At 45.9% G+C, this 16003-nt stretch overlaps 1 protein-coding gene across 1 annotated transcript in view; it reads right to left on the minus strand.

Annotated features, from left to right (window-relative positions):
• The window catches only part of LOC144769174 (serine protease 27-like), a 94639-nt gene that overhangs the window by 54929 nt on the left and 23707 nt on the right, over window positions 1–16003 (minus strand). The window contains exon 4 of the mRNA XM_078653190.1: window positions 369–523. Within this exon, the coding sequence (XP_078509316.1) occupies window positions 369–523 (155 nt within the window). The remainder of the gene's footprint in view (window positions 1–368; window positions 524–16003) is intronic.

Raw genomic sequence — 16003 nt, forward strand, 5'->3', positions numbered from 1 at the left:
GCTTGTGCTAAAGGGTTTCTCTTACAAAGATGAAAAAGGAAGGTAAGCGAACAGAAAATTGAAAATAAGAATAGAACCAGACTAAACAATGGCTGAACCACATGGAAGAGAAATCAACAGAAGCCAAAGAGCAATCTATGCTCTATCCCATTCCCCTGTCCCCCCAATTCGTGTTGCCTTGATCCATATTAAGAAACTGTGAGCAGTCTGCATGAATGGGGATGGCATTGAGAGCTAGCGTTAACCTGCTCCTACCTATGGATAATATTGGCATTCGACAACTGTGAACTAGAGGCCTTGCTTCCATCAGAATACTTTAATCAATGTCAGTTGCAATGCTGTTAAAAGGACTGTCTTGCAACACTTACTGAGCAGGAATCCTTTCCACCTTCAAGATACCCCGCACACAGCATGTCATTTTGTATGTCACTGTTTGCTCCTACCAAGTACAGGACGCTGCAGACCGACTGATCAATGATGGGGACTTGCACTTCCTGGAGTGTCTTGGGGTCTGGCAGATCCACTAAATACAGAAAAAATGCAAATTAGTGTAAATGAGCTTACATTCTTACTATATCGTTCTCTATATAGACTTTATATTGAAACCCTGTGTATGGCTATAGCTTTTATGTTTCTCTTTGCATGTTTATTTAAATATCACAGTTCATAGAAGTGCATTTTTCTTCCTCGTGTGAGAAACAAATTGCATTTGTATTCGTTGAATAACAGAGTAAGTGGGTGAAGGAAGTACAGCACTTGGTTACATCACTTTACTGCCAATAATGTCTTACTAAAAGGCCAGATCTTCAACTTTTGCTGAAAGATATTTAGGATAAGAATAGGGATAACAAGATGTTCATAGGTCAAAGTGCAAGATTTTGCTGCACTATACAAGATGTTTCACCACATTCCCCCCCCCCCCATCCCTCTTAGACAGGTGCATAATCTTCTGGAGGTCAGAAGAATTTGCTCATGAAACAGAAGGAAAACTAATGATGACAAGGCATCACTTTTTGTTGAGTATAGTCGGCACTCTGTGCAGACATTTACAATTTAAATAGCCAAAAAGCTATTTGGGCTTGCCTATTCTCTCCAGTGATTTTTATGTTGAGTGGAGTGGGCAGGCAAAATACTGGAGCGTCTATTGTCCACGGGGTAGGGGATTGGTTAGCCACAAATTAAGGTTTCTTTTGTGTCTACGGGAGGGCTTATGCGTTCTTGCCTTTGTTCGGGCACCTAATTGGCTGCAAAAGGTTTAAGTCCTGAGGTAGGCTGGAGTAAGAAGAGAGGCGAGTCAAGTTGGAGAAGTATCGAGTGGTTAGTCTAGTATGGGGAAGGTGTTAAGTTAGTCAGGTAAAGGCAAGCCTTGAGAGAGGTGAGGGAGGCTTTGGTGTGGGGAGGTGTTAACCGGTCGGTGCCGGGAGTCGGTGTGGATAGGTGCTAGCAGGTTCTGGAAGTCCATTTAGTAATTTTGCTATTGGTCTGGCAAAGGAAATATTAGATTGTTCTTGCACCCTGAACATGAGACTTAGCAGTTCACCTGGAGGCTGATATACAGAGCAAGGGAGTTTGCTGGGGTAAGAGGCAGACTGGCAGTCTAGACCTCGGTCGTGAACCCACAGACGGAAGTGGTATCAGTCGTTTCCCTTAGGCTGGGAGCGAGCCCATCAAGGTGGGTGCTACCTTGGCCAAATTGAACGAAGGGAAGGAGAAACAAGGTCAGGTGACAGCATGAAAGACCAAGCCTGGGCAAAATTTGCAAAGGACAGCACTTCTCATCAGCCACAGAAGTGGCAGGAGGGCAGCAAGGAAAGGAAAGATGGGACTATGACAGAATCGGAGAAGGGGACCATGGACAGAAGATTGCAGGAGCTGTGGGTGAGTCATAGCAGAGGTTGTGCTTCTGTCATTTGACCAGCAGGTTGTACTGCAGGGAAGAACTGGGCACTCTGCAGCTATATTATGTGATGTTAAATGGCTATTTATAGAGCAAACAGCTACTCAATTGAGTGTCCCGGCGCTGAAGCAGGATGAAGGCCCAGCTAAGCAGGGTGACCCCCGCACTGGATATTTAAAGCTGAAACAACCACGTTTTCAGTGATTTCCTAAATGCAAGGAGATTCTGTGTCAACCATAAGGCCACCTGTAGATTGTTCCACAATTTTGCCGCTTGCACCTGGATGGAGCGACCCCTGATTCGTGCCCGGAGGTGTCTAGGGGTTAGAGCCAGCTGAAGTGCTGGCTCTAAGTACACAGTACACACTGAAGTACACAGTGAGAGTGGTAAAATTGGACTCTCTTCGCAATGTACCCAACCCCTATGCCATGGAGAGCCATAAAAGCCAAAACCATGGCCTTGAAAAGGATCCTTTTGCGGACAAGCAGCCAATGCAAGGATTTCAGCTGTGTGGCCATACAAGCTCTGGGGCCAAGCATGAGTATTGCTCTTGCTGCAGCGTTCTGGATCACCTGCAGTCTCACCAGTAGATACTCAGGCAGCCCCAGGTAGAGTAGATTCAGGTTGTCCAACCAGGAGATTATTAATGCCTGGACCACCGTTTTTCTGTGGGTGATAGATAGGAGGGGCAGGAACAGTTTCAGCATTTTGAGCAGGCCAAAGCAAGAACCATCCACTGATTGAATCTGTGCCTGCTTGGGAGGATTTTCATCCAGCTTCACCCCCAGATTTTTCACTATCTTTACGGGGTACGTGGGGGTGCATGTCAGCGGGCCACCAACTCCGCCAGAGGTTGCTGGGGCAGTGGCCGAAGGAGATTATCTCAGATTTACCAGGATTACATTTAAGCTGGTTGCGCTGGAGCCAGGAGAATACTTCTGTTAGACAGCTAATAATGTCTCCTTTGAAATCTGTGTCTTTGTTGCAGGTGAAGAGCCGCTGCGTATTGTCGGCGTACAATACAACGTTTGCACCATGGTTCTCAGTCAGAGTTGCTAGAGGTGTCATATATAGATTAAAAAGGATGGGGCTCAGAATAGAGCCATGGTGCACACCCACCTCTAGAAGGGGGATAGGGGCAGCAAAAGTTGGAGCCCACACTGTTTGCTGGTGGTCCTTTAAAAAGGAGGTAAACCAATTGAGTACCGTACCGCCAAACCCACACTCCCGAAGTCTCAGCAGGAGGTGGTCGTGGGGGACGGTATCATAAGCCGCTGATAAATCCAGCAGTATCAGTATGGCTTTGCCACCTCTAACCACTACCTCCTTTATTGCTTCAGATACTTCCAGGCGTGCTGTCTCTGTGCTGAAGTTAGCCCTGAAACCAGACTGACTCTGGTGGAGTAGAGAGTTAGTTTCAACAAATGAAGTTCAGCACTTTTTCCAGGCCTCAGAGAAGAAGGGGAGCAGAGATATAGGCCTATAGTTGGATGCTAGTACCGGATCCAGAGTTAATTTTTTTAGTAGGGGCAACATTTTGTCTCTCTTCCACCTGTCCGGGACCTGATCCGTCTTCAGGGAGAGATTCAGGATCTGGTTGACCACAGGATTATTGATATCCGTGATTGATGCAAGAGTAGGGGCCGGGCAAGGATCGGAGAGTGAGCCGAATTTAAGGCCTTTCATGACTTCTAGAGTATTTTCCATTGAGATCATTGGAAACTGTTCAAAAGAAGGTCTTCTAACTTGTATTTGTGGGGAGTTTGGCACACCCTTTTCACTCTGCACCAGAGGAGTAGTCGGGAACGACTCCTGGATGCTTACAATCTTGTCATGAAAATATAAGACCATGCAACTCGTCCATGCCTCAGTAGGACTAAATGGCTTAGCTACCACTGTAGGGGAGGAGAAATCACTGACTATTTAAAAAACGTCCTTGCTTTTGTTCGACTCACGTTCGATTTTGGAAGATAGAAAAGATTTTATTGCCTCAAGAACTTGTTTAAAATAGGCCTTTAATGCCTGTTTATAAATAGTTTTATCATTGGGTCAAAGTTTTTCCGCCAGGTCCTTTCGAGGTGTTTGCACAACCTCTCTTTTTTAAGGGCTGTGGTGAACCAAGGGGCGGACGACCTGACCGTCTTTCCAGAATGTGGGACAGGAGGAGCAAGTTTCCCGGCCCGGAGCAGGAGCCAGATATCCAGATCCTCGACATCAGCCTCAAGGTCCCCACTAAGAGAGATCGGATGCTTATTAATGGCCTTAAGTAGTGCCTCAGGTGTAATTAAATGAAAGGATCTGACATTAATGCTTATAGCTAGCGACAGGATAAGGATTCTTTGTGAAAACGTGGCTGTGAAAAAAGTCTTAGCATGGCTCTATAGCTTGAGGACTAGGGGAGCATGGTAAACTTAGACAGGCCTAGGAGCAAAGGAAGGCTGAAGAGACGTAGGAGTAATCAATCAATCAGTGGTTTATAAAGCACTCTATTCACCCGTGAGGGTCTCAAGGCGCTGAGGGGGGGGAGCAGCTCTGGGTCAGTCGAAGAGCCAGGTCTTGAGGTCCTTCCTGAACATGTGGAGGGTTGGGGAGCGTCTGATGTTGACCGGGAGTATGTTCCAGGTTTTGGGGCGATGTGGGAGAAAGCTCTCCCGCCGTTTCTGCTTCTGCAGATGCGGGGGACCTCTGCCAGGGCATGGTCAGCGGAGCGGAGGTTCCTCTTGGATACGTGGAAACATACTCGGTTGTTGAGGTATTTGGGTCCGATGTTGTTGAGTGATTTGTAGGCATAGGTGAGGAGTTTGTAGGCGATACTCTTCTCGATGGGGAGCTAGTGAAGGCTTCGGAGGTGTTGGGTCATATGTTTGTGGCGTGGTGTCCCTAGGACGAGTCTGGCAGCAGCGTTCTGGATGGTCTGGGGCTTGCTTAGAAGAGTTTTGTTGATTCCGGTGTGTAGGGTGTTGCCGTAGTCAAGTCTGCTGGTGATGAGTGCGTAGGTGAAGGTCTTTCTGCAGTCGGGGGAGATCCATTAGAAAGTCTTGTGGAGGATGCGGAGGAAGTTGAAACTGGTGTAGGAGACGGCTAGTAATAGTGGGACGGTATTGGTAGAGGTAGTAGGCAGAGGAGTTGCCTATGGACATGTGAGGAAGGATGGGGCATGGGTATGACTGGGGGAAGGTGGGGAGTCTGACTGGGGAATGAAGGGGGAGCAAAAGGAGAGCAGGTGTTTATAGATTGAGGCTGATGATTTAACGTTTTTATTTGGAAGCTAGAGGGTCTTGACCAACTCATTGGACCCATGGATGTTTGGATCTGCCCCACCAGAATAGCGGCATGGTGATTGGAAATCAGAGGCAGGTGTGTAGCGTCTTAAGAAATATTCCAGCAGACTTGGGGGGATCTGGCGTCGCAACTGGAAGTGAGTAACTTTCTTGATAGCCCACCTAACATAGATATTGAGGCAAGGAGTAGACTTGTGTGTTGGGATGTGGGTGATGGGGAAAGGTTGGGTACAAGTGACCTGGGAGAAGGAGGTGATAAAGACAGGATGATGACTTGGTGTACGAGGAAGCATTTTGATATGAGGGTATGATTTTTTGGTATGAAGGGGATAAGGGGAATGGTGAATTAGAAAAGGAAATGTGTTAGATGAGGGTAGGATGTGGGCTTAAGGACAGTCATGGGTTAAGATTTCCAGTAAGGGTTACTGGACAACGGGGGCCTTGGGGGCCAGTTCCATGGGGCATGATAACAGGAGGGGACATTTTGAAGTTTTATAGTGTAGAAAATAAGCTGGAGCACACATAGGGCTGAAACAGCAGAATTAGGAGAGGTGAAGTATAATGGTGCAGAGAAGGGCAGGGCTATTAACAGATTTTTTCATTTCTACCACATGCTGCTGAAGTGCACATTGAAAGAAGAGGCTTCCTTTATTGACAGCTGTTTATTTTTCCACGTCCTTTTTTTGCTTTGTTTTTCCAAAAGAAATTAACTAAAACACCTATTTGGGGTCACCACACCAACATGATGTAGATCTCAGAATATTGAGTATAAAAATATCACACTTAAAATTATTATAGCCACAATAACATTTAACAAAATATTGCGACAATAAGTATATCTGTCAGTCAAAGGTTACTGCTTAGGTCCACATCCACATACCACAAAGATGCATATATCATCAAGGTTTGCATATTCATGGAGTTATGAATTGTAAATATGTACTGTAAATACTTACCTTCACAATGTGTTTGTAGTCAATGTACTGGCTAGGATATTTTTGTAGCACAATATATAAAACTTGATACTCTGGAAGCATACCAAGTAGACATTTCAGCACTGTCTCACACCTGTCAAACTGTTTACCATGCAACATTTTTTTCATAACAAAATAACTGCCTCCCTCAACTAGAACGATTTAACTATAGGAGTTCCTGCGTTTTTATCCTTTGCAGTATCAGCTGATTCTAAAGGAAACTAAAGCAATTATCAAATCTTCCAATTTTAATATGTTCAAAGTTAGTGGTTGCTTGTTGCTAAAGCTCCTCAAGTCCCTCTATGCCAACATATTGGTCATGATTAGTTTAAGTATGGGAGGGCCATGTTCTAGGAAGATTTTCACTGATAATGGTTTAACCCCTTCGATGCGGATGACAAAGCCAGCTCGTCATGGGCGTTACCTGCGCTACGCGGATGACGAGCTGGCTTTGTCACAAACCGCGCGATTTTTAAAATTCAGCGCACAGCGGGAAAACCCGCTAGCGCGGTAGCGATTAAAGAAGGAGTGTGTCAATGTCCCAACCTTTTTTCAATTTGGGTCAGGCCTTCTATGTCTCATTTTATGTGTTATTCCCAAAAGTGAGTAATAGATGCACATCACTTCTATACATGCTGGCAACCAGATTCTTGTAGGACATGCGCCAACGGGGCTATTGTGTCTATTTTCAGTACTTTGTGCAGCCAACAGCAGCAATTTCCTTCAGACTAACCGTGGAAGACTAAGATCATAAAGATTGGTGGAGGTTTTAATGAATTTCAACAAATGTTAAGCAAATCTCAAATTGAAGCAACCAAACAGTATGACTACATCTGGGTACAAATAAATGCAACTCTAAAATGCACACCCGAGATGTAATACTAATTGGATAAAGTTCAACAGTGACTGTGGAGTTGAGGTGCTTTAATTTATACAATGGAGGATATCTTTGCTTGTTCCACTGCTAGAAGCCTTCCGAATTGAAGTGCCCCCAATTAAGTCATATGATGCAGTTGTGTTTATTGGCACTACGTACAATATTTTGAATGCCACATAATGTAACCATCTATGTTCACTCTTAGTTGTGGGTAAATCACCAGCTCAGGTATGTGTTAGGTTAGAGATGGGCAGAATCTCAAAGGGCAGGGTATCTCATAAGGTATCAATGTACATTTTTTTTTAATTTAAAGATTCTGTTCCAGGCTCATTGGGTGCACTTTTTTGACAACATAAGGTTCAGTCAGAAGTTAGTTCAGCTCATTATAGGAAAAGATCCCTTGGTGTGCCCTAGCTACTGCCTTCAAAGTCTACTACGCAGATTTATCACCACTGGATGCCAGGTGGCACAATCCACCACACCCAAGAGATACTGCTTGTTTGCCTCTAAGGGGAGTTAAACAGACCAACAATGTCAATGCCCACCTGCTCAAATAGAAATTTTACTAGTGACAGTGGCACTAACAATGTTGTGGTCTTAGTTCCTAACTTGCCACTCAGTTTGCAAGTATGACAGGCCCTGGAGACTCTCTATGTGTCTCTGTACTTCCCTTGCCAATAAAACAAAGAGTCAAACTTACATGGCTCATTTCTATATCCAAGTGGGCTGCTAGGGCACCTTGTGAGCCAGTGACAACTAGAAATGTCTGTCCACCGGGGGAAGCACTTGCATTCCTGGCCCAGGATTCACAGGCTCATTATACAGCAGTTCAATCTCCCACCCAACATAATACTTCCCAACTGTTCACTAGATGACCTGTTTCTGGGCTATGTTCTGAAGCCCCACAATAGTAAGGAATTCAAATTGTGCCCTTTATAATTTCTCTTGGGTATGTACTCTAGTCACTAATATACCCAGCAGCTCTGGCAGTGACTATGACCCCCAACACCTCACCTGTTGTGCGTGTCTTCTGCTCCTTTCCCTTTACAGTAGTGGTGATGGATACCACAGACTATGCCTTCTCAGAGTCTGCCCTGATCCACTCACTACCTTTTTCTGGTCCTTGCAAATCTGAGATAGCCCTAGTCTTTTCCTAAAACAGACTGTCTCTTGTTAACATAGCTGATGTGGTCCAACTCATGTAGGCTCATGGTACTAAATCAGAGGCAATCAAACCATTGCCCGGGAGTCAACCAGCACCTTGATTCTATCTTATCCCTACATCAACCTTGTTATCCTTACCACTGATTTCTACTTCAACTCAGGCAATCTGGGACCCCACATTATCTTCATTGGGTAGTAAGACTGTTGCATTGGCACAAAGGGGAACCTCCTCTGGTTTGAGATACTTCTTCTTGATAATAGTCCAGTAAGCACCTGTATCCCTCAGATAGGAACATTCCTGCCATTGAAAGTAGCCTCTAAAACAACCACATGAATTGGATGGATGTGCTTAAGAGTATTTGGATCACTTTCCTAAATTTCCTTTGCAATAAGGTTTAGTGTAACAGGGCCCTCTTAGGTCATAGTCAGTATCAATCAGGGGAATTCTAATCAATCAATCATGGAAATTGTAAGCGCACTACTCACCCGTGAGGCTTTCAAGGTGCTGGGTGGGGTACGTTGCTCTGTTCAGTTGAAGATCCAGGGTTTGAGTGTCTTCCTGAAGATGTTAGGGGGGGCGCATCTGATGTAGATCTGGAGCTTGTTCCAGGTCTTGGCTGCAATGTAGGAGAAGGCTCTTCCACCTGTTCTGGTTCTGCGGATGCATGGGGTTTCGGCAAGGGTGAGGCTGGCGGATCAGATGTTCCTCTTAGGTTGGTGGAAGGAGATTCTTTCGTTGAGGTTTTGGGGTCCAGTGTTGTGTAGGCATTTGTAGGCGTGGGTGAGTATCTTGAAATTAACTCTCTTCTCACATGGAGCCAGTGGAGGGTCCGCAGGTGGTGAGTGATGGGTTTGTGTCGAGGGATCCCGAGTACAAGTCTGGCTGTGGTGTTCTGTATGGTCTGAAGCTTACGGAGCAGAGACTTGTTGACCCCAGCGTAGAGGGCATTTCCGTAGTTGAGTCTGCTGGTTATTAGTGTGAGGGTGACAGTCTTTCCTGTTTCGAGGGGGATCCGTTTGAAGGTCTCTCAGAGGATGCAAATGGTGTTGAAGCAGCTGGAGGTGACGGCATTGACCTGTTGAGTCATGGAGAGGGAGGAGTAGAGTATGATGCCAAGGTTCCGGGCGTGGTCAGTGGAAGTCAGAGAGCTGCCAAGGGCAGGGGTCCTTGGTGAGGGAGAGGATAAGATGTGTGTTGTTGGCATAAGATACTATGCTGAGTCCGTGCTGTATGACGATGGCAGAGAGGGGAGCCATGTACATAATGAAGAGCGTGGGGCTGAGTGATGATCCTTGGGGTACTCCGCAATTGATTTCCGTAGTTTTGGAGAGGAAGGATGGTAGTCTGATTCTTTGGGTTCTGCCAGTGAGGAATGAGCAGATCCAGTCAAGAGCAGTTCCTTGTATGCCAGTGTAGTTGGTGGTATTCCATCATAGCATTTTTGTAGGTGGTTTGGTCTTCTGGTGTTTTGCTGTTCCTCCAGATCTTCTTGAGGTGTCTGCAGGTGCGTCTGGATTCTTGGAGGTCGGTGGTGAACCAGTTGGCCTTCCTGGGGCTCTGTCAGTGTTGCATAGGGGTGTGAGCTTGTCTGTGCTGTTGGAGATTCATCTGTGTAGTTATTTGGCTGTGAGGTTGGTGTCAGTCGAGGTGTTGGGGGCATCGTGGTTGAGGGTGGAGTTTAACTGCTCCTCAGTGACTTAGCTCCAGTTCCTTCATGGAGGGCGTGAGACAGATTCGGGCGGTGTGGGTTTGTCAATGTAAAAGTGTACGCAGTGGTGGTGCGTCCATGGGGTTGTGTGGTGTGGCTGAAATGGATGTTGTTACTTCCTGTGAAGATGGGGTCAAGGGTGTGTCCTACCATGTGGGTAGGCATGGTGATGAGCTGTTTCAGTCCAATGTTGGTGAGGTTCTCCAGGAGGGTGGTGGAGTTGGGGTTGTTGGGGTTGTGGAGGTGGAAGTTCAGGTCTCTGACGAGTATGTAGTCCATGGAAGCGATGGCGTGGGGTGAGATGAGGTAGGCATTGGCGGTGGGGAACGAAGCGCGGGGCCGGGAGGTCTGTAGATGAGTGTGCCGCAAAGTGTGGGTCTGGGGCTGGCCCAGACCTGGAAGTGGAAGTGGAGAAGGAGTTGCTCGTGATGGAGAGTCGGAGGGAGCTCTTGTGTGTGATTGCGAGTCCTCCTCCTTGGTGATAGAGCTATACATCCTCTGGATCTTGTATCTGTCAGGGATAGCGGGCGATATCGGGTGGGGAGAAGGCATTGGTCCAGGTTTCTGTAAAGAAGGTGTCGCTGGTGAGAGGGTGCCAAGGTGGTCCCAGATCTCTATGCATGTCTGTTAAGGAAGCACATGTTGAGGAGGATGCAGTTTGGATCTCTGGAGGTGTTGTGTCCATCGTGAGGGCGGTATCCATGGGGAAGGGTCAGAGGCGAAGCTCTGGTGGCAGTAGTGGCAAGAGCACTGGCCATGGGTGGTGTTTATCGTGGACAGCTACAGTTATTGTTCCACCCTGGTTGGATTGCAAGGAGGGCCGCTGAGTCGTAGCGGTGCATGGTCGGAGAACCAGGGGTTCTAGCGCTGGCCACGGATGGGTTTGACTTTGGCATGGCTTTGGCACGCCACTGGTGCTCCCACTGCACGCAGCCCCCATTAAATAGGGGAGCTGGAAGGGAAGCTCAGCTCGGAGGCAGGAGCGGCAGGGTGAGGGGCCGCGGGGGAGCAGCGGCGGGAAAACAAGCAAAACACACAAACACGAGACACAGAATTAACAATGACAGAATTAACAGAGTTAACAATACCTACATACCTATTATAAAACAAAACAAAAGAGATGGATGACACAGGCAAAGCGGGCACTAGGCAGGTGGTAGCACAGGCAGGCTTGAACCCTACCAGATCCCTATCAGCGGCACAACATTGGAGCTACTGGGGGAGAGAGCAGGTCCATGACTAGAAGTCAGAGGTCTTGCTTTCTTGTCGACACAGCAGCCGCCATTAAATAGGGGAGAAGGAGGAGTGGCAGGCGGCAGTGGCATTTACTCGGAGGTGGCCATCTCCTCCCGGCTCTGGCTGATTCAACTTAAACTGCTTCATAGATCCTATTTGTCGTGGCCTCTGTTGGTTTGCATGGGATATATCCAGGATGGTTGCTGTGCAATAAACTGTGGGCATGATGGCACCTTTATACATGTTATCTGGGAATGTGCACTGATCCAGGGAACGGGTGATGGGCCACAAGGAAGAGGCACTGGGGCAGGGTATTCATTGCAACATCAAGCTGACGTTGTTAAACATTTGGGACCTGACATACCTGAACTCTAGGGATCAAATCTGGGTGACGCTTGGGTTCATGATTCCAAAAAGGCACATTGCACGGTTTTGGAGGGCTACAAATCCGCCCACAATCGTGGACTGGTCCAATGACATGGACTGGTGCATGGTAGCTGAAAAATCCATCTACGAGGGGATGCCCAAACAAGACTTGTCTGGGGTCTGTGGAACACCTATAGAGGGGAGATATGTGCACCCCCATGGACCAGAGACAATGTCACAGAGGATCTTGTTGTTGTTTAAACAAGTGGGCTGTCTGATTATTGTCACATGTATTCTCGGGATGAGTTGCAAATTTCCACTGTGTGCCGACCTGACTGCAAATTTGTTATCTATCTAACATTCCTTTTTCTTTAATAAAACTTTCTAAAGAATAGGAGAGAAGGGAGGGAAGCTTAGCAGGGAGGCGGGAGCATAAGCGGCAGGGGGAGAGGATGCGGGGGAGCAGCAGCTGGAAAACAAGCAAAACATGAAAAAAAGAGACACAGAATGAACAGAGTTAACAATACCTACACACTTACAATAAAACAAATGAAGAGAGAAGGGTGACCCAGGCAAAGTGGGCACAACGAGGTAGGTTGCAGCAGAAGAAGCAGCAGAAGCAGGCTCAAACCCTACCAGATCCCTATCAGTGGCAGCGGCACAATGGTAGAGCTACTGGGGAAGAGAGCAGATCCCTGACCAGAGGTCAGATGTCTTGCTTGCTCATCCCCGCAGCAGCCGCCATTAAATAAGGGGGCAGAGAGGGAAGCTCAGCTGATAGGCGGGAGCATAAGCAGCAGGGAGGAGAGGCCGCGGGGAGCAGCAGCAGGAAAAAGAGCAAAACACAAAAAAAGAGACACAGAATTAACAGTGACAGAATTAACAGAATTAATAATACCTACACACCTACAATAAAACAAAAGAAGAGAGACATATGACACAAGCAAAGCGGGCACAATGATGCAGGTGGCAGCAGAGGCAGGCTTAAACCCTACCAGATCCCTATCAGTGGCAGCGGCACAATGGTGGAGCTACTGGGGGAGAGAGCAGGTCCCTAACCAGAGGTCAATACACTTGCTACGCTGGGTGCAATTGGTATGGAATCCTTCACCTAATAGTCCCTTTTAAAGTACCCCTATTTGTGACAGCTGTAACAAGCAATCGCTTTGAGCTTGAAAGAACCTTTTTGCCCTGGCTTTTTCTTGTGCTCCCGACTTGTAACCCAATTCCATTTTTGCCTGTGTCCTTCCTTAGACCCTTGAGAATTGACCTAGCACATAGCTCCAATTTAAAACCAGTCTGTTGAGAGTCCCTTTATAGCTTTGATTTGCAGCCATGTTGTTTCTGCCATTTGTTAATCCTATTAGTTAATGACATGTTGGCCAACACTGCAAGTTTCTCTGGCTCCTTTTCAATTATGACAGACCGGCATTGCACAATTAGGGAAGCGCTCAGTCACCATCAACTGGTTAAGGGCGTGAAATTCCTCAGCCTCCATCACTCTAACCCACTGATTCCAATAATGTAAATCACCATGAGAATCCAGATTTCAAATGAAACATCTGCCTTCTTGCTTTCTTTGAATTTCTGAAGATAGTGTTCTATCTCAAACACATACTTTCTGGTCAGAGCTTCTCTCTTAGTTTATTTGATCAACTAGAGGCATCCTCCAACTGACATTTGTTCCTTCTATCGGCAAGCAACTCAGTTAAGTAGTTGGCTGAGACAACCTGACCACTGGGTTTTCAGGAAACTGATCAAAATATGGCTGTTTGCTGGGACGCCCTGCTACTGGCGTCAACCATGCGCTATTCAAATCCATCTAAAATAACATAATATCATTCAAAGTCTGAGCTCCACAAGTCATCTTGAAACTCACAAATCATTTTCTAAAAATCCTGGCCTTCCGCATACATGTGTACAAGCTCTTTTGGAATATTTACAGGAACACCTCTAGAGATGGAAGTGGAATCACCTTTTCACATGTATTTGTCTCTGCTAGCATCCTGAGTTTTTCCTTCTCTAAGGCTGCCCTTTCTCTGTCTACAATTCCCTCTCCCCTTTTCCTACTTTACATTTAGTTTTAATGCCTTTCCTTTCCTTTTCCCTCAGTTCCATCTCCTTTGTTCATTCCTCACTAGCTCATTCCTCCTATCTCTCTCATCTCCTTTTCTTTTGTTCCTTTCAAGCGAATCTCACCTTCTTCCTCTGAAACTCTTTGCCCTTCTCCACTTCCTCAGTCTTAGATTCTTGACGTACTAGCTACAAATTCAGGACAGGTTTGTCATACTAAACTCTGCAAGAGAATAACTTCTTGAATCTTTGTAAGTGGTACCCCTCAATTCGTGGCGAGAGGGGTGGACTGTTTCAGGCAAACACTTCAAAGCGAATTTGGGGATACACTTGAGGTGTTTTGGGGGAAATCTGTGCTGAGAGACTAAGAGAGCCTAGTATTATAGAATTCCATCCCTGGGTTCCTTAAAAGGTTCCCTTACCAGAGTCTATCATAGCTTCTTCCCTATTGTCTGGTTTGCCAAACACGTCCATAAGTTACAGTCCTATCACTTTGCGATTTTAGGGAAACATATATTTTTTAATTTTCTTCAGTGTAATGCTAAATAACCACCGCAATATTTCCTTCAACCTTTTTCTGTCATGGTTTATTTTACATTGTGACTGGCAAAGTCCAAATCTGAAGCTCCACCAAGCAATTCACACCACATAGAATGACTTCTCAACAATTCTCTCAAAACATCGTAGTGATCAGGGAGGGCATAAAACAACGTATCCCTTTCTCAATTCCCAGTCCTGACATTCCAAGGAAATAAAATGTCCTGGACATCCATGATATTTGACACATTCCTTGATTTGCAACATGATGTACACCTGGGAATGCATCAAAAACCTACACCTCTGAGGGGTGGTGTAAGGGTTGTTTTTGTGAGGGAATGTGTCCCTTTCCCCACAAAAACAACCTGATTTTAACTCAGGCAACCTTGCACCATGGTACAAGGGCGTCTGCATTGGCGCCGGCTAGCCATTTGTGCACCATTGCTGTGAAAGAGGACAGGATACTCCATATCTCATAGATATGGTGCATTCCCACCCTTTACTTTTGACACAGGGCAGCTCAGCAGGAAGGCTTGCGGTTCTGCCCTACGTCCAAATATTGTAAATGAGAGCCTTAATGCCTCCATCATCAAAGGCTGTCTCCAAGACTCCTTTAAAATCTGACACATCACCATTAAATAGAGAAACCTGATGAAGATCATAAACTCCTTTGAAATAATTGCCCAATTGCAAGCTTTCCATTCAGGTTGAACATGATGACAAGGTGTGTTGAAACCTAGCTTAAGAACGGCCATGCACTCACTCATGAATATCTAGCAATCTGGTTTGAGGCAGGACCACAGCATTGAAATCACCATGGTCAAAGTAATGGGTGATACTATTGGATATGTTTGACAAGGGGATAGGCTGTATTCTTCCGCTACTTGACCTTTTATCTGCCCTTGCAACAGTGTTGGTCACAATATTCGGCATTGGAGAGACAGTGCTAAACTGTTTTGGGTTATGGGAGAGGTCCACAGGCCTATGCAGGTGAAGATAGGTAACACTGCACCTACACTGATCCATTCTGGGCCTTTAATCTTCATTTTCTATTTTGAAACCTTGGATGAGCTGAAGAAAGACATAGGTGATTATCATGAGTATTCAAACCGCTTCTACATGTAACTCAGAGCACCCTTAGTGCACAGCATTAATACCCTCAAAACATGCTTCAGGAGAATTCAATCTAAAATGGCCAAAAGGACAGTGATATTTAATGTCCAGAAATCTGCATTTCACAAATGTCAACCAAAGGTGAATGGTACACTTGAACTGAGTTATCAACCTCTCTCGTAGAGCTTGGTATCACTCCTGAGATAAGGACCATGGCGAAATTACTCCAGATGCATTGCTCAGATTAAACTCACACACGTCTTGCTCTCTAAAGGACCATTTTAGACTCCATAGAAAAAGTAAACACCAACTTCTAGATGGTTGTAGAGGCAGAGGTATTATCATATTTGTTCTATGACAGCCCTTCTTGTCTTTGACTTTCCTTGATCACACCGCAGCCTGATACACTTTTGGCCTGATATAGATGTTAGTGGGCAGGTGCTGCGCCACAAACATGATGGAATACCATGTCCACTAAAATGTTGGTAGACCTCACTTTTTAGATTTTGGAAGACCTTCCTCTTGCTCTCTGGCTCTGCCAGCAGAAACCCTACATTGAGGGCTTGATGGAGTTAAGGATTTACGTTTAGGTGCTTCAGGCTGTCCTCTCTATTTATAACAGACAGTCTAATGTATTATTCTTTCAGTTTGAGAATGCCAGTGAAACTTGAAAATATTAAAAATGAGACCCTCTACTGGGAGAAAATGTCCATGTTATCAAGGTTGTTAGGTTTTTTGCTTTGCAAAAATAAACTTTGAGAGAGTGTGCTAAGCAG

The sequence above is a fragment of the Lissotriton helveticus genome, chromosome 7, assembly GCF_964261635.1.
Source record: "Lissotriton helveticus chromosome 7, aLisHel1.1, whole genome shotgun sequence".
Taxonomy (NCBI): Eukaryota; Metazoa; Chordata; class Amphibia; order Caudata; family Salamandridae; genus Lissotriton; species Lissotriton helveticus.